The sequence below is a fragment of the Physcomitrium patens genome, chromosome 7 (genome assembly GCF_059467195.1).
Source record: "Physcomitrium patens ecotype Gransden chromosome 7, ASM5946719v1, whole genome shotgun sequence".
NCBI classification, from domain to species: domain Eukaryota; kingdom Viridiplantae; phylum Streptophyta; class Bryopsida; order Funariales; family Funariaceae; genus Physcomitrium; species Physcomitrium patens.
In genome coordinates this window covers 10,824,753-10,851,309 of record NC_143416.1, presented here as the reverse complement: position 1 = coordinate 10,851,309, position 26,557 = coordinate 10,824,753, and the positions used below count along the sequence as shown (strand labels likewise).

The 26,557-nt window shown below is 31.5% G+C and overlaps 2 protein-coding genes across 10 annotated transcripts; both read right to left on the bottom strand.

Moving 5' to 3' along the window:
- Positions 1-404: 404 nt before the first annotated feature.
- On the bottom strand, positions 405-3,584 carry LOC112284311 (uncharacterized). 2 transcript variants are annotated; one of them, XM_024524011.3, is made up of 8 exons: positions 3,051-3,584; positions 2,778-2,832; positions 2,366-2,521; positions 1,918-2,072; positions 1,541-1,693; positions 1,329-1,434; positions 902-1,107; positions 405-722 (listed from the first exon to the last, which is right to left on the bottom strand). In XM_024524011.3, exons 1-8 carry the CDS (start codon positions 3,405-3,407, stop codon positions 648-650), a joined length of 1,263 nt encoding a protein of 420 aa, XP_024379779.1. In that variant the 5' UTR covers positions 3,408-3,584; the 3' UTR covers positions 405-647. The 2 variants fall into 2 exon arrangements, with proteins under 2 accessions (XP_024379779.1, XP_024379780.1); XM_024524012.3 differs by having other exon boundaries at positions 1,951-2,072.
- A 797-nt stretch (positions 3,585-4,381) lies between these two features.
- On the bottom strand, positions 4,382-7,648 carry LOC112285178 (uncharacterized). 8 transcript variants are annotated; one of them, XM_024525803.3, is made up of 7 exons: positions 7,028-7,648; positions 6,733-6,814; positions 6,342-6,497; positions 5,872-6,039; positions 5,419-5,655; positions 4,953-5,109; positions 4,382-4,732 (listed from the first exon to the last, which is right to left on the bottom strand). In XM_024525803.3, exons 1-6 carry the CDS (start codon positions 7,430-7,432, stop codon positions 4,994-4,996), a joined length of 1,164 nt encoding a protein of 387 aa, XP_024381571.1. In that variant the 5' UTR covers positions 7,433-7,648; the 3' UTR covers positions 4,382-4,732; positions 4,953-4,993. The 8 variants fall into 8 exon arrangements, with proteins under 8 accessions (XP_024381571.1, XP_090108089.1, XP_024381575.1 ...); XM_090251963.1 differs by having other exon boundaries at positions 4,382-4,728; XM_024525807.3 differs by having other exon boundaries at positions 5,872-6,027.
- Between the last annotated feature and the right edge of the window lie 18,909 nt (positions 7,649-26,557).

Genomic DNA, 26,557 nt, shown 5'->3' with positions numbered 1-26,557 from the left:
TCAATTAAGAATATAGTTTTAACAATTTTTTATATTTAATATATTGATGCTACTACAATTGTTGCTATTGCCTCGACTACTTATTGTTATAAAAATTTTTCTTATACTATTTATTAAAATTAAATTCATTTTATATGTAATTCTTTTAAAAGTCTAAAATACAAAATTTTAATTAAAATAATAATAACAACTAAAAAAAAATGTAAAGTGAGTAATAAGTTGTGATTACAATAGCAACTATGTGAAGTGGATGGCATGTGGTAGGTGGCAACAACAACACAATGCAACAATTATGTGAAGTGGATGTGGTGGGTGTCAACAACAACACAGTGCAACAATTATGATGACATTAGCAATATGCTAAACTTATACATATTGGATTCAAAATATTAAGTGCTGCACAATTCAACAACTGCATAATAGTTTCTTGTCCATATTAATTGTCGTTACATTTAAAATGATTTTTACAATCATCAAAATCATTTTGAAGTCAAACAAGCATCCATCTCCTCCACATTCAAAACTTATTCATTTTAAATTGTTCTACATACAGTTGGTGTCAGATAACTAATTACATATACACACATTTCAAGCACTAAAACACTGTATGCAGTTTACATGCTTTGTATCAATGTTCTCTCACACATCTACTCCACATCAGAATATATGAAAGTGCTCAAAAATTGTACCCAATAATCGCTTATGTGGTCATCTGGTAGACCCTGCACACGCAAAGGCCAACGTTAGCATCACCTCATCCATGGGAGACCAAAACTGGTGATTGTGTATTCCTTATGCTCATGCAAAGCATTGGCACAGCCCACTTACCACACTTTTCTCACAACAAACTCTTTGAAATCCAGGCCAACATGCCGGCAACTCATCACCGATGCTCACTCACCATTACTTTCTCCGTGCTTTGTCTAGTTTGCATTAATGCATCTCGGGTATTGTCGACGTTCATGGGATCTCCGAAACAAAGCATGTTTTGAAATGAGTCGTTAGCTTGGATGAAAGCACCATTACTCGTGATCCATGCTTGACAACCTCCAGCAGAACTCTCCTGTGACACTACTCCACTGTCCAATTCCTCACCGGAAGGGCCATCTGTTGAATAATAATCAACCGACGCATCTTTACAAACGCAAGAACTCCATGCTTCAACATTGCATCAACGAACAATTACCAGCCTTTCCATTCTAATTCAAAATCTTTCACTTGAATACCAACTAAGCCAACTGCAAGTCACTATCACTTCTTAATCACCTCTCCACTTTATCCCACTACCACAACTACATCATTCATAAAAGCACCCAACAAAGTCATACCTTGAAATTGGTCTTCAGTTTGCATGAGAGTATTAGGACTGGGATAGCACTCGGGTACCTCTGCCAGAACTTTGGGGGATTGGGAGTTCAAGCAACCTTCTGCAGGCTGCACATATCAAGGACAAAGATGGCATCAATTCGTGCATAGATGTCCATATATGGTTATTTTGTATTCCAAATGCTCATACAAAGCATAAACACAGCCCGCTTACCACACTGTCTTCCATGGCACCAAAGTCCGAGGAACGCGGCTGACAGGACCGCCTGTTGTTCCACGAATCATCCTCCGGGCCATTGCTAGCAGAAGGCTTCGGTAAAGGAGCAGGTGGTATCTCGTCTGCACAAGTCCCTCCCAAAAATCCTGCCTGGGCATTGACAACATGCAAAAGCTCTCAAAAACTGATTTCATCAAGCTCAATTTCATCTTTTATTCACAACTGAGCTCTCTATGAAAAATCTTTGCATACTCCACACATCACGCAAAGAAGCACATGTTTTACAAGTACAGGTCATTCCACACTTTTTACACTAAAAACTATTCAAATAGCCACGCACTGAAACCAGAAACAAATCACCAATGACCACTCACTATCGTAAGATTCCCGCTTGGTTCAGTTCGAACCTCTTCACCCGAATGTGGGTCCTGCAGTTGTGGGAAAATTAACTGCGCATCGAGTGTTCGTGTTCCGGTGTTCTTAGGAGCTGACTGCAAACCCTCAGTAACGCTTTGCATCTTCTTCAAATCTAAAACCAGCACCACAGCTGAGTCAAGCACCCTCAATTCCGCAGATCGGCACAAAATATTTGCTGTATAAATTGGCAACTCTCACAAACACTACCCTTCTTTTATGATCCCTACCTGATCGCCCCAACCTTCAAGTTTCCCAACGTGCTTCACAAGGCCTACACCTCCCAGCAAGCGCTGCGACTACAGATGTTGGATCGCGACCTCTCAAATCCACCACAACTAAGAAACACCGCCACACCTGCTAATGTAAAACTTTCTATGCTGAATCAAGTGCATCACTACTGTGTACCTTCCAGCTCGTGTGCTATTGCTTTGTGCTCTTCTTCCAATACCGCAAGTAGGTCGCAATGGGCGCATGCACCCAGCAACTTCTTCAGTTCATTCATGGTTTGTTGGAACTTATCAGGACCCTGACGAAGGCTTGGGGCTGGCATCGAGGAACATTCTGCAAGGATGACATAACATTACAATGTTAGGACGACACAGTTTCCGACATCACCTCGGAATGAATTCACCTAATAATCTCGCCGGATTAGAAACCACACAACACCAAGTCGTCTTCCAATAGAATTCTAGGTTCCTGATACAATCCGGGTTGCAGAGTGGCATCAACAGCCGTTTATGCGGCAGAAGCTGAGTTGTCGTCAAGCCACACACAGCGACTCCACTGAAAATAGACGCACGATGAGACGATGACTTACCAGCGGGACTCTTCGTGAGCGCCGAACCTTGGTGCGCGGCATCACCCTCCACAACCTGGTTAAAAGAAGCGACAGGAAATGTTATGCTTCAACTAGACAGTTGGGTAGCAACAGATGTGATGCACATCACTTGAATGAATTGAGAAATTCAAATCCCCAAGCAAGCAATCTACACGACATGGCATTCTGCCGATTATCCTGCGCAAGTATCTTGGCGTAATTCTACAATCGAAACAGAAACGCGACGAATTTGTAGAGCATCTTCAAACTCACGTGATATTTTCGATGGGACTCGGACACCCTTTCCACTTCTTTGTGTATATAATCCTTCAAAACCTGTCGTTTACCTGGTAGAAATTCCAGCTTCCCGTTCGATTTCGTGAAAAGACCAGGAGGCAATTCGATTGAGCTAGTGCAACGTTTACATATCGCAAGGCACTTGCCTTGAATTCCTACCATTTCTCTACACTTAGACTCGCACGCCTTGACGATATCATAGTGAACGCCTAACTCGTTTCCTGCATATCTTGGTGGCGCATAGCACTTAAACTCTGGGCCACCACGAACAGTGAATCGCACACACCCGAAATCACGTCCCCCCGAGCGCTTACTCCGTCCAGGAGTCTTCATATCTTGGTCTCAGCAACACCTAGCGACCTTGCCACCTCCGAAGAACCGCACACCCTAAACGCCCTGACCTCAGCAATTACCCTTCCAAACAGCATGTGGGTTGGTATTTCACCAACCCCTCGAAAACCATCCAAAAACTCATCTGTGCGACACGAGTTAAGTACATATGCGGAGTGGGTTTAAAGAACGCTCAAGTGCTTGCGCTCGGTAGGTTATATGGAGCCATTTGTCTGCATGTCTGCAGAAATTAGGCAGCTACAACACATCCATGTCTGCAGATATGCATGGATGACAGACAGATGAAGTTACAAAGTCCAAGTACGAGCAGGTCGGTGCTCAGCCTCACCGCAGTTTCTAAGTTGTTCGATACAAAAATATCAAAAATTGATTTGATCTTCATGATTTATGAGCTTGTGCAGTATCACTATTTCCCAATGATGCTCCAATGATTGTTTTACGTAATGGTTTGTTCCGAGTGTGAAGCAAGGCCAGTGCTCTAATACTGCCCCCTGATGTAGAGTCGGGACTCATTTTTTTGTCTCTGTTAAGACATTCTACTCCATATTTGTTTGCATGATATTCAGCCAAAATGTAAGGAACGTAAAAAGTTATCAAAACTCTCGATTGAGGTAAAAGTGTCTATTTGCAGCAGGATTAATTGTATTTGCAATTTTAAGTTTACATGAATTCATGGAGTTGCGAGTAGTTCATACTTCCAATCAGAAATTGTGACTACGTGTATTTGTAGGCGTCATTTTTATCTTTTCTAAAGCACACTGTGCACATCATGAGAGATAGACTAATTTCACAATTTTAAAATGTCTGATTTCATAAAAACAAGAATAAAAATTTTTTAGTTTCTTTGACTTGTTAAAACTTATGTTATAAATACTATTGAAATAATGATGACATTCTACATATAGATCGAACTACAATTTGGTAACTTCAAAAAATCATTAAAGATAACATGGAGATGAGAAAAAAGAAATGCTCTTCCTGATAAAGTAGATAAGAGCAGAGAAATTACATATAAGTCTTTTAAAGTTAAAAAGAAACTGTTTTCTGATAGTCTTTATGTTTTTCTCTATTTGTCATTCAACATAAATACTAGAAGTACAAAAGAACTCTGATCAGTGCATATTTTCGTGTCATAGTTTTGATAACACCTCTAATTATAATGCTTCATAACCGGGGTCATAAAAGACACATCCACAGATGACGTCTCGTAAGAACCAATCTCCAGCGGATATCTGTTAACATGTGACGTTGCTCGAAGTTTGGTACTTGAAAGCTTCGCTCGGCGTACGATTCACAGAAGATTCTGCCTGAGAATTCACATGTAAAAGCTCTTGAAAACTAATTTCAGTAGATTCCATACTTTTTTTTGTATACAACAAAGTTCTGAACGAGAAATCTTTGCATCCTCCACATATCAGGCAATGAAGCACATTCATTACGTGTACAAGTTATTCAATGACATTGTCACTGGAAATCATTCAAAAAGCGGTCAATTAAATCAAAACCAATTTAGGAACGATCACTCACCATCATATTAATCGTTCGTGTTGTGTCCAGCTTGCATCACTTCATCCGAGATTGACATGGACTTTTGGAAGAATTGACCCCTGATCCGTTTTTCGTTTTCCAAGAAGATTCGAAGCATTCATCAATACCGCCAGTACATGACGTTTGTTATAGTCATCTGGAATCAACACAATAACAGAATCAAGGACCCTCGATTCCGAGCACCGCCACAAAACATTGATGGGCAGACCGGCGAATCTCACAAAAACGAAATTTGAGAATAAAATTTGAGAATCATTTTCTAATGTTTGTTGCATGCCCCACACTTCAAGCTTACGAGTGTGACTCACAAGACCAGCGCCTCCCAGCACGCACAGGGACTAAAGACACTCAATCGCAAACAAAAAATCCATCACGCCTAAGGTACAACGCCAGCCCTTACAACATGAAATTAATTTGCTGAAACAAGTGCGTCAAAACTTCGTACCTTTCGCATGAAGTACAAATTTATCAAAGTGAGCTTCTATTGCAGCAAGTTCTCGAGCAATTTCAGGCGCATCCTCAGACGCCTTCAATGCATTCAGGGCCTTCTTAAATTTCTCAACATCATTGCGACTATCCGGTGATGGTGACGGAGCCGTCACCATTTTCTTCGGATCATGTACACTTCCTAACATCTTGTCACAATCCCCACAGGCGATAGAAGGCGATACCACGGAAGAATCTGCCATACTGAAAGAACATTAATATGCATTCACGACACAGTTCCCGACATCACCATGCACTGATTCTACACCAAAATCTCGCCGGATTAGAAAACACACAACCCCTAGCCGTCTACGCATCGAACTCCAGAGTTCTCATACTATTCGCCTTGCAGAGTGAAATTAACAAATGGAAATGGGTAATTTTCTGAAGCAAGTGCGTAACAACTGCGCACCTTCCATCTCGCGTGCTTTTGCATAATACACTTCTTCGCATTTATCGAGTACATAGCGATATACATTTCCACCAACCATATCCTTCAGTTCATTCATAGCTCCTCGAAACTTGTGATGATCCTGACTACAGCTTGGAGGCGGCTTCTCAAAACGCTCTGCAAGAATGACTGAACATCATAATGAAAGGACGAAATAGTTTCTTACATCACCTCTGAATGCTTTTAACATAAAAATCTCGCCAACTTAGACAAGATACAACCCCAAGACGTCTTCGAATATAATATTGTGTCTCTGATACAACTCGCACTGCAGAGTGGCGTCCCCTGATGTTTATACGGCAGAGGCTGAATCGTCGTCAAAAGCGGCGTCTATGCAGCGAAAGCGCTGCGACTACACACGTTGGATTGCTCTCAATCCCACCACAACCAAGAAATACCGCCACATCCCCAAATGTGTAATAAATGTGTACCTTCCAGCTTGCGTTCCATTGCATTGTACTCTTCTTCGCATACCGCAAGTTTGTTGCGAAATGCAGGTTCATCCGAATACTCCTTCAGATAAACCACAGCCTTTCGAAAATCGTCAGCACCCTTACCACGGCTAGGAGGCGACACCTCGGAACATTCTGCAAGGACGGCACAGTTATTGACATCACTTCGGAATGATTCCACCTAAAACTTTCACCGGGTTATAAAAAACACACAACCCCACATCGTCTCCGAGTAGATTTTTTGTTTTCTGACGCAACTCGCGTTGCAGAGTCGCATCGAGAGACGTTTTATGCGACACAACCCGATTTCTCGTCAAACAACAAACCACGATTCCACTAGAACAAGACGCACAATGAGATGATGACTTACCAGCGACCGGGCCCTTCTGCGAGGCATCATTCCTTGACGGAGTGGCGTCATGTGACGAACGCTTAGGCTCCGCAACCTGGTCCTAAGAAGCGACAAGACATGGTATGTTGTAGCTGAACAGTTGGGTAAGAATAGAAGTGATGAACATGACTTACTTTGATTGAGAAATTGGATTTTCTAAATGACCAACGTACGCAGCACTTCATTCCGCCGATCATCCTGAACGAGTAGCTAGGTCTGATTCCACGATTGAAACAGAAAACTCAACGTATTGAGAGAGCGTCCTGAAGCTCACCGGATGTTGTCGGTGGAATTCCAATGGCCGTTTCGATGCTGTGCGCACACATTTATTCCCCGGAAGTTGTCGGTGGGGTTCCATTGCCTTTTTCGTTTCTCGGTGTATATGTTCCAGCAACACTGATTCATCGAGTCCTATCTCCCCGTTGTTCTCCGCAAACAAAGTATCAGGTAATTCGCATTCAAGATAGCAACACGGATGATTCAGAGAGTAGTTCCTCCGACCTCCTACGAGTCGTCTGCACTGGTCTTCAACAATCTTCACATTGTCTTTAAACAACTCCAGGTCGACGTCTGTCTTACAGACTTTTCTGGAATACAACTTAGTCTCTATGAAATCAGGAACCTTGAAGCGCACACAACAGCGTTTGAGCGCACGCACATTCTGTTCAGGGTCATTCATATCTCAGACTCAACTGCACCTGGCCGCTCTGCACCTCGACACCGTCACCGCAACCTCCGAACAGCAGCACAGCTCGACGCCACTGAACTCTTGAAAGCATACGCTTCGAAATTGACGTGAGTTGGCGTTTGCACCTACCTTGAGGACCACAAATCGAACCTTGCGAGTGGCGTCGAAAAACCGCATGAACAAAGAGAAATGCAACCCTAGACACATGCCGACAAAAGTGAGGCTACGCCTTGTGCATGGGGTAATATTGGGATCTCCAGAACCCAGTCTCACTGGGAAATTCTTGTAAGGGAAATGTCTGCGGCCCCAGCCTTTACCCGATCCTGACAGCCAGCGCTACGCTACTTTTGCAGAGGTCCGTGATCCGTTAGGCCAAATTTTATTGCTCAAAGATTTTGATTTAATTAAACTTATACTTATTGAATTTTATTTAAATTTTAATTAAATAGCAAGAAAATGTTAACATGTTTAGATAGAATTTTGCAATGAAAAATTTATATGATGTCTTAAAATTATATAAAGATACTTTGGAACAGTGAAGAAGATATTTTAGATTTAAGAAACAAACATTTGAAATTTAAAATAAATAGTTAAAGTAGTTATATTTAAAAAAATATCAAAGTAATATTATAATCTAAGTTGGGATAAGATAAAAGATTAATATATAAGAATCAAATGGCAATGTGGTACGTCAATGTTTCTAATATAAAAATTATAACTATTTTTTTATTACATAAAGTAGTCAAGAATATAAGAAATAAACTTTGTAATTAAATTTTATTTTTAGAAAATAATTTATTACTATATATAAAAATTATTTTAAGTGAATCTTTTATTTTTGATTTTTTTAGAATAAAAGTTTATATAATTAATATTATAATTGAATGAAATATTTTTTTGAGTATATTGAAGTAAATAATAGATAAAATATAAATAAATAAATAGTACTATAAAGCCGAAAATACTTTATACTTTAACTAATTGTCACAAATGTGTTATAATATTTATTAAAAACTTAAAAATATATATTTTTAAAGATTTATTAAGCATATATAATATGCTAAGATATTACTTGCCTAAAATTTAATTTATAATCAAGTAGGTAAAATATTTAAAAGAAAAAGAAAAAGAAAAAGAAAAAGAAATTTATTAAATTATAAATATCTAAATTTAAAACTATAATAAACTAAAATTAAAGAAATTTATATTTTAGATTTTAAAAAATTATAATTTTTTTCTTGAAATATCATTTTTTGAAAGTTTTCATAAAAATCATACTATTAGGTGTATTAATAGTAATTCTTGTAAAAACAAGAATAATATTTTACATAGTTAAATTATTATTTTAAAATAAAAGACTTTTCAAAGATTTTGTGATCTAAATCAGGGTTTTTTTTTTCTTTGTAACCATTATTTTCAATAAATATTTGTATAAAAGAATAAAACCAAAGATGTTCCAAAAATAATCTTAAATCCATATATAAAGAGTTTTTAAAATAAGCATGTTATCCTTTTGGATCAATTTGGTTTGAATATACTTACTTTATTAGCATTGTTATAATGTGAACTTATTTATACTGGTGTCATAATATGTGTTGTTTTGTTTGGAAATGCATAAGGCACTTGGCTGTGGAAGGTGAAGTTGTGTTTTATAAATATCCAAGAAATCCTAATAGGTTTCAACCATCTAAATACAAAGTAATTTGAATTTTAATTCAAAAGTGCTTAAAGCTAATACAAGGTGCTCAAAAACACTCTTTTTAGTAACCTCAATCATACACAAATTCCAATGGCCTTATTATTTTTATAATTGGATAATTTTGATTTCTCATTGTAAGCCCTAATCTTAGTTAATAAATTTTAGCAAATTATAACTCCTAATCTAATTGTCTACTTGGTGCAAAATTTTGCAAAGAAATGCCATTAAAAATCTTCTACATAATCACAAAAATTTAGCCCAATCCAACTTACAAATTGTGAGAAAAAGCCCAAAAAACCAAACTATTGTCAATGAGCCACCAACTTGAAAGTTGATGCAGATGTTCTAGTAGTGATTTCTCCTTCTCTAATTATTAACTTTAATTCAAAATCAATATCTAGCTTGATCTTGAAGTCTTCTACTACCATGCCAAATTTCACCTTGATCTAATAAGTAAATCTTTAGATATCATAGAAATCTTATCCAACTCCAAACTACCAATTTCTAATACCCTCTTGTATTAAAACCCAAATATCTCTCAATTTTACCATTAGATTAATACAAAATTTTACACACACTTAGAAAACTTAATTAAACAAATACTATCAAATTTTGAATCATAGATGTGATACTAATTGCACAAATTAGCCAAGAGTACTAGCCCTAATTGTAATGCATAAATCCCAAATCACCAATACAAACCTTGACTTTGAACAATAATTTCAAAGTCAATCCAAATCCTTTGAAAAAAGCCTTACATCTTTGGAATCAACTTAAAGTTAGCTCACTAATTCTAATTACCAATCTTCAAATTTTTCCTATTTTATCCTAAGCCGTTGTTTCAGTGGCTGGAAATTTGATTTCAACCCTATCTTATAAATAGTCGACCTTTGGTTATCAATCTATAAAATTATATAAATGGTCCACCTTTGGTTATCAATCTATAAAATTATATAAATGGTCGACTTTTGATTATCAATTATATATTAAGCTATATGGCAATGTTCTATAGGATCTCCAAATATATGTTGACTTTGTAAGATATATAATTTAATTTATAAAGCAAGTTTTTTATATGTAGGCCATATAGTTAGCTTTTTCTATAAGCTACCAATACAAGTAATACGTGGTTAATTTGTTAGCTAAGTTTTTCACCTATCAATCAATTTTAAACATATATAAAGTCAAAGTCATATCTATAAAGCTTCTCTAAAAGATATTATAAAATTAATATTTTTTTATTTACTTCTATCTAATCATATAGGTTATTATTGAAGTAAATATGTATGTTCGTGACATAATCTTTTCTTTTAGGATTGAATTCCATAAGGAGCAATCATCATCTTTTATAGATCTTATAGTTCTTCATCTTAATTTTGATGGATGTCATCAATGAAAAGTTTCAACCTTCTTTGCTACATTTGCAAGGTTTTTTGTTGGCTCTTATATGTGTTCACTAATATCATATCCATTGTTATGATGTAATATAGCTAATAAGTAAAAGCGTGAAGAAAATATTATATTATAGAAGTTTCTATTTCAAAATATTACAATAAATTATCTTAGAAATATAGATAATAGTCAAAAGGTAGTAACACTAATAGTGCAAATGTTGCTTTTTTGCAACGTGGACTTCTTCTTACTTTGTAGGGCCATATATAAGGCAAAATAAGATAGATTAGAAAAATAAAGAATATACACATATGTATAAAGAAGTTAGAAGTTTATTTTTATAAAAATTAACTCAAGAAAACAAGAATTGATACTCGAAAAGGACCAATTGCCAATTAAGATTGAAATTAGACCCTCATGTACAAAACTACACACCTATGGCGACTTTGAGGTTTTTTTTACAAATTAAAGAGTGGAATTTGAAAAAAGACTTTATAGGATTTCTTTGAGTATTAAATTTGGAAAATTTGAGTTTATAATGACTTTATAAGAGCTTTGTAAATTCAAGTTTATTTTCAATGAATTTAATTTTGTGAAATAAAAAAAGAATTTATATTTGGAAGAATTTTGTGAATTTGGTAGTTGATCTACAAGTAATAATTTGTGGATTTATGATTAAAATTCTAATTGCATGTTGTAAATCTAAACATGATCAAACAGTTAGATTGAAGGTTATTGAAGTATAAGTAGGTTGGAATGTCAAAAATGAGATTTGACAGTTAATCAAGGTTTTTACGATCTTTAACAATCTACAAGCTAGATTGAGATAAAATTTGTGTAGGTATATAGTAGACTTAATTTTTAACATATGTATGAATATTGAAAGATATTTAATAGTAGAATTAAGAAATTTTGGCTTAAAAAAATTGGCATCAAGATTGAAGAAGGAAGCACTTGAGCGGATTATAAGATTTATCTTCTATTTGATAAATTTGATCTTCTTAAAATTATTTTTGCTTCTTGCTAACTTAAATGTTGAAAGATGTGCAAAATTTGTGTTGAAATCAATCATTTGGTTGTTAGTTACAGAAGTTTTAATCTACTATAGAATTTTCTAAGAATTTATTTAAGATTTAAGATTGGTTTAAAGTCTAAAATTTGATTAGGATTTGTTAAGAATTTACCTAAGATTTTATTAGGATTTTTCTAGAATTCTTTTAGAATTTGATTTGGATTTTTTTAGGATTTGATTAGGATTTGTTTAAGATTTGATTAAAAATTGTGTAGGATTTGTTTAGGATTTGTCTAGAGTTTGATTAGAATTCAATTAGGACTTATTTGGAATTTTTTCTGTATTTCTTTTATAATTTAATTGGACTTCATCAATCTTTGATTATATTTGTTAAGCTTTAATTGCAATTTATATATGATTCTATTAGAATTGTTAAGAAATGTTATTGTAATTTTGTTTTATCTTCCACAACCAAGTACCCAATTTTATATAGTAACACAACTATATGATAAAAAATAAAAAAATGGATGTTATTATAGAAGATTTTAGTGTGAAAATAAGATAGAAAAATAAGGATAAATAATAGGAAGATAATAAAAAGTTTAGTCTTAATGCTGCTTTTTAAAGAAGAGGCTTCTATTTGCTTTGTAGGAGCATAAATGCCTCAAATCAAAGTAAATGAGATAAATAATTGATATAGACATATTTACAAGAAAGTTAATAATAGGTTCAAGCAAAAATTACCTCAAATTACTTAATATTGATACCTAGAATGGGCGAATTGTCAACCTAGGTCGAAATCAGATCCCAATGCACAAAATTACATACCTTTGGCGATTTTAGGATTCTTTGATACATCAAAGAGTATAATTTGAGAGTAAATTAGCAATGAGATTTTTGAGCATTGGTTTTATGCTAATAAATTTAATATTCAAATTTTGGAAGATTTTCAAATTTAGTAATGTTCTTGGTTGGATTAGATTTTAAAAAATAAAATTATATTTACAAAATTAAAGGTTTCTTGAGTTTTGTGGTGTATATATAAGTGAATTTTGGACAATGTGTTGGAGTTTTAGTTATTAATGTGTGTGCAAATTTTGAGATCAATTAAACTATTAGATCAAAGTGTGTAAAGGTTTTTGTGGGTTGAGATTTCAAAAATTGGAATTTAAGGGTTAGTGAGTATTTTTAAGATCTTTAATAATCTATTAATTAGATTTAATTGATTTTTTTTTTTATTTTATTTATGGAGACTAGACTTAATTTTTCATAATTTAAGTATATTTTTGAGGCAATTCAATAGTTCAAGAAGGAGATATTGGCATTAGAAGTTTGACATTCACATTGAAATAGGAGGCCGGCCAATAATTGAGCAAAATTTAGGATTGATCTTCTATTTGGTGAGTTGATCTTCTTCAAATTTTGTATGCTTGTTGCCAACTTAATTGTGGAAAGACATGTAAAATCTCAAATAAGATCAATGGTATAATTGATAGATATTGAAGTGCTAAAATACCAAGGATTACGTTAATTTGATTAGGGTTTGGTTTAGGATTTAGAAATTGATTAATATTTAGTATTTAATTAGGATTTGACTAAAGATTTAAGTAAGAAATATTAGGATTTTAACTAGGATTAAGGTAAGGTTTGGTTGGAATTTATTTAAGATACATTTTGGATTTTATTTTAATGCTTCTATTGAATTTCTTTAGGATTTCTTCATACTTCTTTTGTAATTTTTTTGAGGTTCTTTGGATTTGATTAAAGCTTGATTAATATTTTTAAGGTCTAATTGGAGTTATTTAGGATTCTATTAAAATTAGAATCTTCTTGTTGCAATACTTCTTCTACCTTCCACAACTATGTGCCTAGTGTATTCTCAAATAAGGCTTCACGTAATATGATACCATTGTATTTTCAAGCAAGACTTTACATAATGCAACGCCATGCCAATAAATAAGGTATTCTAACCTATTTCAGTATTACTTCATATCTTATATTTTTTTGACCTTAAACTCTTGGTTATTATCCACTTTATAGAAAAAGTGGCATTTATCTTTTTTTTGAGATATTCATTGTTTTAAATGACTTAAGAAGAGACATGTGGAATCCAACATAGATCTTTAAAGACTTGTGTAGATATAATCAATAAGTAAGAAGATTGACTTGTTCACAAATAAGAAATAATTTAATATAACAATAATCACACTTGTTGTAAGAGCGGCTAGTGAAAATGACATATGAAATATATGGTGGAATTTCATAGATTTTGATAGATATAATTGATAAGCAATAAAATTGATTTGTTCACAAATAAGAAAAGGTCCCAGCCTACAATAGTCCAACTTATCACAAAGACAAGTAGTCTTTATATTGCGATGAAGTAACCATACTTTGTCATCCACATTGAATTTTGGTTGCTCCTTGCTATAGGCATCCACATTGATTTTTTGTCATTCTTAAGCTTCCTTTAATTGTGTCTTCATTTTTTGTATGTAGATTTGACAAAAAAATTGCTAAATCTTTTGTCACAATATTATCAACTTTTGAAAAGTCAAAAGTATCAAGTCATGGATGATAACCATAACTGGTAAAAAATGGTGTTTGTTGAATAGAAGAATGTACCAAATTATTGTATATAAACTCTTCCAATGGCAAAAGAATTATGCAAGCATCTTGATGGTGGTTGATAGTACACCTCAAATATTACTCTAGAACTTGATTCATCCGTTTTGCCTGCTAATCAATTTGAAGATGAAAATTTGAAAAAACATTTATATCTACCTTTAAAATCTTGAATAGGATTTTTCAAAATCTTGATATAAATTGAGTTCTTCTATCCAATATAATATCCTTTGGCAATCCATGATAGCAATAAATATTGTCAATAAAAAGCTTAGCTATTTTTTTACTTGAAATAGATTTTTTACATGATATAAAATATGCCATTTTAGTGAAGCGATCTATGATTATCAATATAAAGTCATATAAACTTGAAATTAGAAGATCTATAATAAAATCCATAGAAATAGAAGATCATGATTGTTCGGATATAAGCTATGGTTGAAGAAGTCCATAGGATTGATGATGAGGAGTTTTTGAACTTGAACTAATGTTGTCATAATATGTGAAGTCTTGCTTGAGAATGCTCTGAGCACTTGGCTGTGGAAGGTAGAATAGAAATTGCAACAAAAAAATCCTAACTCTAATAGAATATTAACTAAATTTTAATTAGACCATAATAATTCTAAGCAAGCTTTAATCAAATTCAAAGAAACCTCAAGAAATTTCAAAGAAATAATAAGAAATCTTAAAGAAATATTAGAATGATCACAAATACATCTCCAATACATCTCAATTCAATCTTAATTTAATCTTAGTTAAAATCCTATTGGACTTGATTCAAACTTTAGGCCAAAACTAATTAAATCTTAAACTTTAAATAAATCCTAGTAAAATCCTAAATCCTAAATCAAATCCTAAATCCTAAATCAAACCTTAACTAAATCTTAAACCCTAAATCAAATCCTAAACCTTAAATCAAACCCTAAATTCTAAACCAAATCCTAACCAAACCCAAAATCAAACCCTAACCAAATCCTAACCCTAAATCAAATTCTAACCGAACTCTAAACGCTAAACCAAACCCTAATAATTTCTAAAACAGATTTAAACTTCAATAATTAATGAATGAACCGTTGATTTTAACTCAAGTTTTATACACTTTTTTAAAATTAAGTTAAAAAAGCACAAAAAATTTGAAAAAGATCGGAATTACAAAATAGACGATAATCTCAATAATGTGCTCGAATATTAGTCAGCTTCCTTCTTCAACCTTGATGCCAATCTCCTAGAGTCAATATCTCTCCTTTTCACCATTCAATTGATTTCAAAATTCTCATAAACATAGAAAAATAAGTTTAATATCCTCTCACATAATTTTTTTCCAATCCAACTGGTAGATTGCAAGAAATCTTAAAAACCCTCATTAGACCTAAAATTCTACTTTCTGAGACCTTGACTCACTTAAACCTCAATAATCCTCAATTCAACTGTTAGATCAAGTTCAAATTCACAACACATATTGAACACAACTATAACCATTAATTCACAAAATTTCACCCATAGATCTATTATAAAACTCTTGAAATCATCCAAAACATAAATCCTATTTTATTTCACAAAATCCAAGTCATCCAAAACAAACCTTGACTTTGCAAAGCTCTTATAAAGTCAATACAAGTCCAAATCACCCAAAATAAATATTCATAGAAATCCTACCCAATCTTCTATCAAACCCTATTGTTCGATCTGTGGAAGAGTCCTAGAGTTGTCGTCGAAATTTGGTTTTAAGCCTCAGGGTTTGATTTCGACCGTGGTTCATAATAATCCCTCTTTGGGTATCAATATCTTATTTTTTAAAGTAAATTTTGTTAGAATTTACTCTTAACTTCCTTCTAAAGATGCTTATATTATTTATTTTTCTAATCTACTTTTTTTGCCTCATTTATGGTCCTATAAAGTAAATAGAAGTCACTTTTTTAAAAAGGCTGTATTACTACTAAAAGTTTTACTACCTCCCTATCTTTTATTCATATTTTTCTACTTTATCTTTTAAACTTGGCTCTTCTATAATAAGATCTATATTATCATCTTTCACCATATAGTCATGTTACAACACGACAACGTCACATAATTGAACAAAGTCTTTTAGTATCTTCTACATTTGCAACCACCAAAAATCTTAGGATATAAGCTCTAAAGTCTTGTTGTATCTAAAATGTCTTCCTTCTAAAAAGTAGTAATGTGCTTAAAAAATACATAAAAAATCTTTTCTTTCTAAAATATATAGGCGTCTTTTGAAATAGAGAAGATTGTTCTTGAGCTCAAACTTTGAAACATCATGAGACTTAGAAGAAAAATTCTTGATAACATGAACAAGAAAATCAGAGGACATACTTGATTGAATTTTTTTGAAAAAGAATAAATCAACAATCAATGTTAATTTTATTGGTCAAAGATGAAAATACTTTGGCTTTAAGATGATTGTTCTTTGTTGATCAAAAGATATATTCTCCTTCTTTTGGTACAAGATAAGAGCATCTAGAAAAAGCATCTGATAAACCTTGTTTTTTTCTAAGTTGATATGTAATCTTGAAATCAAATCTTGATAAAGACATGCTTCAACGGGCTTTGTGATGATTCAAAATACGTGCCAACATCAAATATTATAGGTTCTTGTGATCTATATATACTATGATTGGACTTGAAGTGCCTTCTAGATAATGATGCCATTCTTAAAATGAATCCACAATTGCAAGAAGTTTTTTGTCGTAGATCTCATAGTTAATCTCTACTCCTGAAAATTTTTTGGAATAAAAAGCTACTGGATGGATTTTATCATCTATTCTCATTTGTGACGATACTGCATATAAAGCAAAGTCTAATGCATATGTTTCAATAAAGAATAAGAAAAGTTGACATGATATAAAGTTGGTACAAAATTATTTTTTTCTTCAAAGCAATAAATGATGCTTTGGCTTATTTATTCCAATCAAGTTTGTCTTTACAAGTCAAACGTATAAGTGGAGTTAAAACTTTAAAAAAATCTTGATAAAGATTTGATAATAATTAGAAAAGCCCAAAAAACATTGCACATCTCTTATTGTTCTTGAGAACTTTCAATCTATAATAGTTTGGACTTTCATTGGATCTATCATAAGGCCTTCATTAAAAATAATATACTCTAAAAAATCAACTTGAGTAGTGTGGAATACACACTTTTTCATCTTTGCATATAATCCTCTATCTTTTAGTTTTTGTAACATATGAAAAATATGAACTTCATGTTCTTTTGTATTCTTAGAAAAGATTAAAATATCATCCAAATAATAGACAATAAAATCATCAAGAAACTCACAAAAGACATTATTCATTAGATGTTGAAAAATAACTGGTACACTTATGAGTCTAAAAGATATGATATTATATTCAAAATATCTATATGTAGTTCAAAAAACTTTTTTTTATTCATCTTTTTTTTTGATGTAGACTAGGTTATATGCTCTTTATAGATCTATTTTTGTATAGATCTTTACTTGATTTAGTTGATCAAAAAGTTCTGAAATCAAAGGTAGATGATACCTATTTTTAATGGTGATCTTGTTAAGTCCTCAATAATCCACACACATCCGTAGAGATCCATCTTTTTTTATCACAAATAAGATAGGAGTCCCGGCTAGAGATTTAGAATAGTGCATAAAGTTCTTAGTAAAGTTTTCATCAATGTACTCTTTGAATGCAACCCATTCATTTTGTGATAGGCTATAGATTGATCCAAATAGTGGTTGAGTTCCTTCTTGAAGATCGATGGAACAATCATAAGGACAATACTTTGAAAGAATATTTATATTTTTTTTTCAAAAATATCTTAGAAATCTAGGAATACTACTTGGTATCTTCTCACCATCAGCAATGGGTGTGTCATATATAGCAAAAGATGGCCCTTCATTTGCGACATGCATGAAAGCTCTTGTACTTACTAATAATGGTTTGAATGTACTACACTTATGAATTTTTACTTGCCTAATAGGACCTTGGGCTAAACTATGGAAAAAATTAAGATTTTAAGAAACATAGTCTATCTAAGGATATATCTTTTTAGCCACAATAATCCTAAAATAATTGAATTAGAAGGACATTTAATTACATTAAATATTACTAAACAATTGTGACTACTAATTGCTACTTCTACAGGAATAATTTTATATATAACATCCCTAGAAGATAATGAACATCCATCTATTACTTCTACTTGAATAGGTTTGATTTTCTTAAGTAAAAATATAACTTATTTTTTGACAAAGTTTACATCTATAAAAGAGGCTAAGGCTCCTAAATCTAATAAGGCTAAGACTTTGTGATTTTTTGATCCTAAACAGACTTCTATTGTAAAACAAGGTAGAAGATCTAAGGAGAGAATATGACCTTTACTAAATGTTGTACATGATTTCAGTGGCATGATTCTTATTGAAGCTGGAGCAACTCATTTTTGTGCTCATTGCCTTCTTTGGCAATCATGCTTTTCATTTTATAATTATGTTGTTTCTTTGGATAATGTTGAGAAGTATATTTAGCTTCTATACAATATAAGAACCTCTTAACATTGTCAATTCTTTTCTTACTCTGTGAGGAATTTAAAATATAACATATCAATTTGCATTAGTTCTGGCCTTGAGAAATAAGTTTTTGAAAATTTAGGAGCTGCCGTCATTATTTGATTTATTCTTGTCTAGCCAAATCTTTGTTTTTGATATCTTTCAAATAATTGATTGTCACATGCAATGGCTTGAGCAATAAATTATTCCCAAGATTTTGTTTATGGCATTATCAGTAACAATTCTTTGACACTATCCTTTCACCCATATCAAAATTGAGTGATAAAGGCTTTGTCATTCGAGCTCACGTTGTGAGCGTGGCTTTGGAATTCAGGAGCATATGTGGTGGCTGATCGTTGTCATGATGTAAAATGGCTAATAAGTGAAAGGGTGAAGAAAATATCATATTTTTGAAGATCTTATTTCAATTGTATTGTAACAAATTATCTTGAAAAAATAGATAATAATCAAGGGATAGAAAAATTAAAGGTGTTAATACTGCCTTTTTGCAAAATAGGCTTCTATTCATTTTGTAGGACCACAAATAGAGCAAAATAAGATAGATTAGAAAAATAAACAATATAAATATCTTTGGAAAGAAGTTAAAAGTAGTTTTCAACAAAAATTATCTAGAAAAATTAGATATTGGTACCTAAAGAGGGCTAGTTATGAACCAGGGTTGAAATCAGACCTTGAGGCACAAAATTGAGCTCTGATGATAATTTAGGAATTCTTTGGTAGATCAAAGAGTAGGATTAGAGAGAAAACTTGATAAGGTTTTAATGAGCATTGTTTTGGAGTGATTTGGATTTGGATTAACTTTTTAAGAGCTTTACAAAGTTAGGATTTATTTTGAGTGACTTTCGATTTGTGAAATAAAAAGGAAGATACTTTTTGGAGAATTTTGTAAGTTTGATAGTAGATCTAGAAGTGAAATTTTAGAAATTTGTGGATTTATATGTATTCAATATATGCTATGAGTTTGATCTTGATCTAAGGGTTGGATTGAGGATTATTGAGGTTTAAGTGGGTCCAGGTCTTGAGAAGTAGAGTTTTAGGTCTAGAAAGGATTTCTTAGATTTCTTGCAATCTATTTACTGGATTGGAGTAAAAATTATGTGTGTAGATAGTAGACTTATTTTTCTATATATTTGAGGAATTTCAAATCAATTGAATGGTTTGATAAGGAGATATTGACATTACAAATTCATAATTTAGATTGAAGAAAGAGGCCAGCCAATATCCGAGCAAATATTAGGATTGATCTTCTTTTTGATGACTTTGATCTTCTTCAAAAAATTTGTGCTTATTGTGAACTTAATTATTAAGAGGTGTGCAAATTTTAAGTTAAAATCAACCATTCATTCATTAATTATTGATGTTTAAATTTGCTATAGGAATTACTTGAGATTATTTAGGATTTGTTAGGGTTTGATTAGGATTTGATTAGGGTTTATTTTTGGATTTGGTTAGGATTTGATTAGGATTTGTTTAGAATTTATTTAGGATTTATTTAGGATTTGCTTAGGATATGGTAAGAAGTTGTTTAGGATTTGGTTAGGATTTGTTTAAGATTTGATTAGGATTTGATTAAGATTTGATTAGGATTTGTTTAAGATTTGATTAGGATTTGTTTTGAATTTGTTTAGGATTTGATTAGGATTTGATTAGGATTTGATTAAGATTTGTTTAGGATTTGGTTAAGATTTGTTTAGGATTTGTTTAAGATTTATTTAGGATTTGATTAAGATTTGATTAGGATTTGATTAGGATTTGTTTAGGATTTGGTTACGGTTTGTTTAGGATTTGTTTAGGATTTATTTAGGATTTGGTTATGGTTTGTTTAGGATTTGGTTAGGATTTATTTAGAATTTTTTAAAGATTTTTTAAAGATTTTTTGATGATTTGACTAGGGTTTGATTAAGATTTATCTAGGATTTCATTAAGATTTGGTTAAGGTTTGTTAAGATTTGACTAGGATTTATTTAGGATTTGATTAGGATTTGACTAGAATTTGATTAAATATTGATTGGGATTTAATTAAGATTTCTATTCTAATATTTTATTAAGATTTTATTTTAGAATATATATTTTTTGAATTTCTATGTTATTTCTTTATGATTCTTTAAAATGTCTCTATAAATACTATGAGTTTCTTACATAATTCCTTTAAAATTTTTGATTAAATTTGATTGATGTTTGATTATATTTGTTAATATTTAATTATAATTTATTTAAGAATCTATTAAAGTTGTTAAGGCTTGTTGCATTTTTTCTTTTATCTTCCACAACCAGATGCCTAGTGCATTCTCAAGCCAAATGCCATGCAATACAATACCGTGATCTTTGCCGTAAAGATAAGAACTTGGTCTCTGCTACTATTTCACGATCAATTTCTCCAGATGTGGCCGTAAATACTTCTAAGAATAAATTCAAATCATAAAAGAGTTGCAAATCTTTTTCAATTAAAGATGCAAACGAAGAGAAAACAATTCCTGATAGAAGTATGCTTATGAATGTGACTTGAGTAAATCCATCAAGGTATTAGAAAGAATGCAACTTTAGATAGAGCTTGACTTATTGCAAAAATCCTCAAAATTTTGATCTTATTCCATCAAAATTCTTAGGAATACTAATCCTTGTCCTTGCCATACTTGTAGAAGCAAAAATCTTTGGATTTGGTTATGAGTTCAATCTACTTGCTTCCTTCAACTGCATAACTTCTTGCCGCAAATTCTAAACTTCTTCTATAGGCATAGACATGGTACCTCTATGATTCATGTTAGAAATATGTGAGGTTTTCACTCTTAGAGTATTGACAAGCTCATGAAGATTTGTAATAGTTGTAATTCTATTCCCACTTCTGTTGAGAGTAGTATCCATAATCTTTCCTTTTATAGAAAATCCAAATAAATTCAAAAAATTAAATTAAAAGAGGGTAATGCACAACCTTTAATAAAAATTTCTACAAATGGGGATAATCCACTCTCTTTAAGAAAAAGATTAGTGTTAGAAAATAAGATTTTTTGTTTAAAGGTGGATAGTCTGCAATCTTCAAAATATAATAATAAAAGTAGAATAATCTATTCACTTCTAAAAAAAGCTTAAAATAATAAGTTAGTACTCTTATCAAATTTTCAAAAATATGAATCTTGAAGAAAGAAAATCCTCAATATACTTTTGTATCACTAAAAGGAATTAGAAAGTTCTTCAAAGATGATATAATATTGAATTAGAATGGCTATTGCCAAAACAAGAAGACTTGAAAGTCTTGAAATAAGACTAAGGACTAGAAAGGCATTGACAAGAGTGAAGAAGCCTTCACTTTTGTCTCTATATATACTCTCTAACTAAGAACTATGTGGCAATATTCTATAGGACCTCCAACATGTGTTGACTTTGTTAGCCACATGTCTTAATTTACAAGACAAGTTATCTATGTATGTGCCACATATTTAGCTTGTTTCACAAGCTACTATTTGGAGTTAACTTGTTCCACAAGCTACCAAGATATAGTTAACTTATTGACTAAGTTTCTAACCTACAAATACATCTAAAGTCAAGTTCATATCTATGAAGCTTCTAGAAAGCTTTTCTAGAAGACTTTATGAAATTAATCTATATTTACCTACTTCTACCTAATCATATAAGTAACTATTGGAGTAAATATATATGTTTGTGATAAAGTGTTGCTTATGACTACAATTGTACAGTCCTAATTTTAATCAATTTTTTTTTTTTTTTGATATATTATCTTTTCTAGCAATCGTGCTCTTCATTTTGTAATTATGTTGCTTCTTAAGAGAATATTGAGTAGTATGCTTAGCTTCTTTATAATATAAATACAAACCCTCTTACTGACGTCAAGTCTTTTCTTGCTTAGTAAAATGTTTAAAATGTATCATATTAATTTACATTGGTATGAGCTCTCAATTAAGCTCTAAAATTTAAATTTTTGTTATTTTATTATTTTATTATAATTGAGCATGTTAGATTAGGATTTATACAAGTAGAATTTAGTTTTATAGAATTTTTAGGATTGCAACCTTTGATGGTATAAATTATAATCTAATTTCTTCAGTTAGATTAATTAAGACCAAAGTGATAAGAGTTAGAAAATTAAAATAGCAACTTAGTTAATCTTAATAATTTAGAGGTTGTTAGTCACTACTATAAAGGTTGACTAAAAGCCCATGATTTCTCCTATAATAATTTCACATGATTTAGAGTGAATTAGAATTATAATTTTCTAAAAGTTTTAAAAAAGTTTAGCAATGACAGTTTTGAAATTTCCTCCAAATTCAACAAATTCAAGTGGCGTGGTGGTTCTTCTAATTAATGGAAGCCTTTTTAATGCAATGGTGGTACTAGATTCACTCCATGGAGTGAAGAAAATAAGATCAGCTCCCTCTCCTTTAAATAAACTAAAAATCATTCAATTTGGAGTTAATCACAAATTTTGGAAAATTTTGGAGTAGAAAAGGATTTGTTGCCTTTAATTCTAGGGCATTATCAAGGTATTTTTGCTTCTATTTTTCTTTAGTCCCACTTTTACTTTTATTTTAAAAATAATTCTTAAAGTTCATATTTCAAATTTTAAATTTTAATTTTTGACTTTTAACCTTTAATCTTTTTTAACTTTGACTTTTGACTTTTAACTTTTATTTTTTAATTTAACTTTTAAATTTAACTTTTAAATTTTATTTTAAATTTTAAATTTTAATTAAACCTTCAAGGTTTTTACTTTTTCCATGGATTAATGATAATAATTTGATCAATTAATTTCACCATTAGTTATTTGAGGAATAATAATTTATAAGTTTTTATTAATTAATTATTTATTTATTCTAATTAATTATACTTTTATAATCATATAAAAATTAGTGATTAAAGGTTATATAAATGCTCTTAAACAACCTATTGAGATTGAAGTAGGGATCATGCAAATAGCCTTCAAGATCATAGTAATCTTATTAAATCTTTTTTTTTTTTACTTATATTGGTAACCATTGCTTGGAAGGCTTAAAGTTAAGTGAATTATTAACACTAAGATTTAAATCAACTTAGCAATTACATAATTGAGAGTTCTTCTATGCTACCTCTTGAACTTGTTGTATAGCATCAATTTCAATGAGTGGTGAAATTTGGGCTCACAATTGGTTATGACCTTAGCAAATAAATGTCTGAAAACTTAGAAATTGCTGTCATTAGTTAACTTGTCCTACTTCAATCAAAACTTTATTCTTGATGCCCTTCAAATAATTGATTGTTACATGCAATGGCTTTAGCAATAAATTATTCTAAAGAATTTAATTTTGAGATTATAAATAATAAATCTTTGATATTATCTTTTAATCCATATCAAAATTAATTCATAATGGCTTTCTCATTCCAGCTTGTGTTGTAAGTGAGGTTTTGAAATTTAGTAGCATATAAGGTGGATGACCATATTCTTTGTCATAAAAATAAGAGCTTGAACTCTCTTATTCTTTTTTAATTACTTTCTTCAAATGTGACCTTAACACTCCTAGGAATGAATTCAAATAATAAAAGAATTGTAAATCCTTTTTTTTCAAAGGTGCAAATTAAGAAAGAGTGCTTCAAAATAAAAAAGTGCCTATAAATTCAATTTGAGTAAATCCATCAAAGTATTGGATAGGATATAACCTTAGATATATTGAACTTATTATATAAATCCTTGAAATTTTGATCTTGTTCCATTAATCTTCTAAGATATATTAATCTTTGTACCTATTATACTTGTAGAAACAAGACCTCTTAGATTTAGTTAAAATATTGATCTACTTTCTTTGCTCAACTAAACAAATTCTTGATACAAACTCTAGACTTCTTTCATAGGCATAGAAATAGTATTTCTGGAATTAGTATTGGTAACGCATAAAATTTCCAACCTAAAAATATTAACAAGTTTGTGAAGATTTGCAATAGTTATAAATCTATTCTCATATCTGCTAAATATAGTATTTATGATTTTTCCTTCTATTTCAAGTAACTTAAAAAACTCATAAGGTAAATTAAAAGAAGATAATCAACAACCTCTAATATCAAATAAAAATTTATTTAAATAAAGATAGTTTACTTTCTTTAAAGAAAAAAATAGTGTTAAAAAATTAAATTATTTGTTTAAAGGTGAATAGCCTACAATCCTCAAAACTCAACAATAGAAGTGAAATAATGCAATCATTTCTAAAATAATATAAAAATAATGAATTAATATTCTTTTCAAACTATCAAGGATATGAATCTTGAAGAAAGAAAATTTTAATACACTCTTGTATCATTTAAAAATACTAAAAAAATACTCAAAGATGGTGTTATGTTAAACTAGAATGGCTATTACCAAAGACAAAAAGACTAGAAAGTCTTGGAACAAGACTAAGGACTAGAAAGGCTTTGATAAGAATAAAGAAGCCTTGATTCTTCCCTCCATATATACTATCTGTTTAAAAGCTACATAATAATGTTCTATAGAACTTCCAAACATATGTTGACTTCATAAGATACATGATTTAACTTGCAAGGTAAGTTTTCTATATGTGGGCCATATAGTTAGCTTGTTCTATAAGCTACTAACACGTGTGACATGTGGCTAACTTATTGACCAAGTTTCTCACCTATTAATCAGCTCCAAATATTTATAAAGTCAAAGTTGTATCTATAAAGCTCTCTAGAGGATATTATAAAATTAATCTATTTTTATTTACCTTTATCTAATCATATAGGTAATTATTCAAGTAAAAAAGTGTGTTAATAATAGTTACTTTTGTAAGAAGATAGAAGGGTGGAGATATTTTTTAGTTGAAGTGGATTGAAGAGTTCTAGATGTATTATATGTAATTGAAGTAATAAGTCAGTTTTTGCTACATAAACATTAGTGAATTTTATTCTACAAGGCAAATAATATGAGAAATCTAAAATTTGATATTTAGACGATTAATGATTATATGTTTTCTAATCCAGAAAGATTTTGGTGTAGAATTAGTACATTGTGATATCAGGAACCGTATTATAAATGCATATTAATGTTCTTTAAGTATGACAAATTCTTCCATGGTATCACCTTCTATCACATGTGCGGATCATAGTAAGATCTTGAGATGCACACATGATTTGAAGAAAATGGTGATGGCTCCAACACCAACACCAAAAAATTGCGATAATGTTGAAATATTGAAGAAGGCCCTGAATACTTGAGTAGATATGCCTTCTATTCCTTGTAAAGATTGTTGCAAGATGTTGAGAAGTTTACATGATGTGAAGAAAATGGCAATGGCTCTAACATTGGATAGTTGCATAACAGTAGACATACTTGTCAAAGCATGCAATATAATAGTGAAAGGTGAGTAGTCATCAAGAACTTGCCTCAGCAAATATATTGGACAATTATAGATGTGGTGTCAAGGACAAGAACTCGATGAAAAAACAATTCAAACAAGTGAGCATTCACTCAAAGAAAGGTAACAAAATATATATAAACAAGTATATATATTGAAAGAGAAACTGGAATGGCTATTGCCAAAAGACAAGAAAACTAGAGACCCTTGAAACTAGACTAGAAGCAAGAAAGGAGTTGACAAGAATGAAGAAGCCTTCACTCTTGTCTCTATATATACTATCTAACTAAGAGCTACGTGGCGACATTCTATAGGACCTCCAATAGGTGTTGACTTTGTAAGGCACATGCCTTGACTTACAAGGCAAGTTTTTCTACGTGTCGGCCACATAGTTAGCTTGATCTTCAAGCTAACAACATGTGTCGCACATGGCCAACTTGTTGACCACGTTTTTAATCCAAAAAGTCAATTAAAGACACCTATGAAGTCAAAGCAGCATCT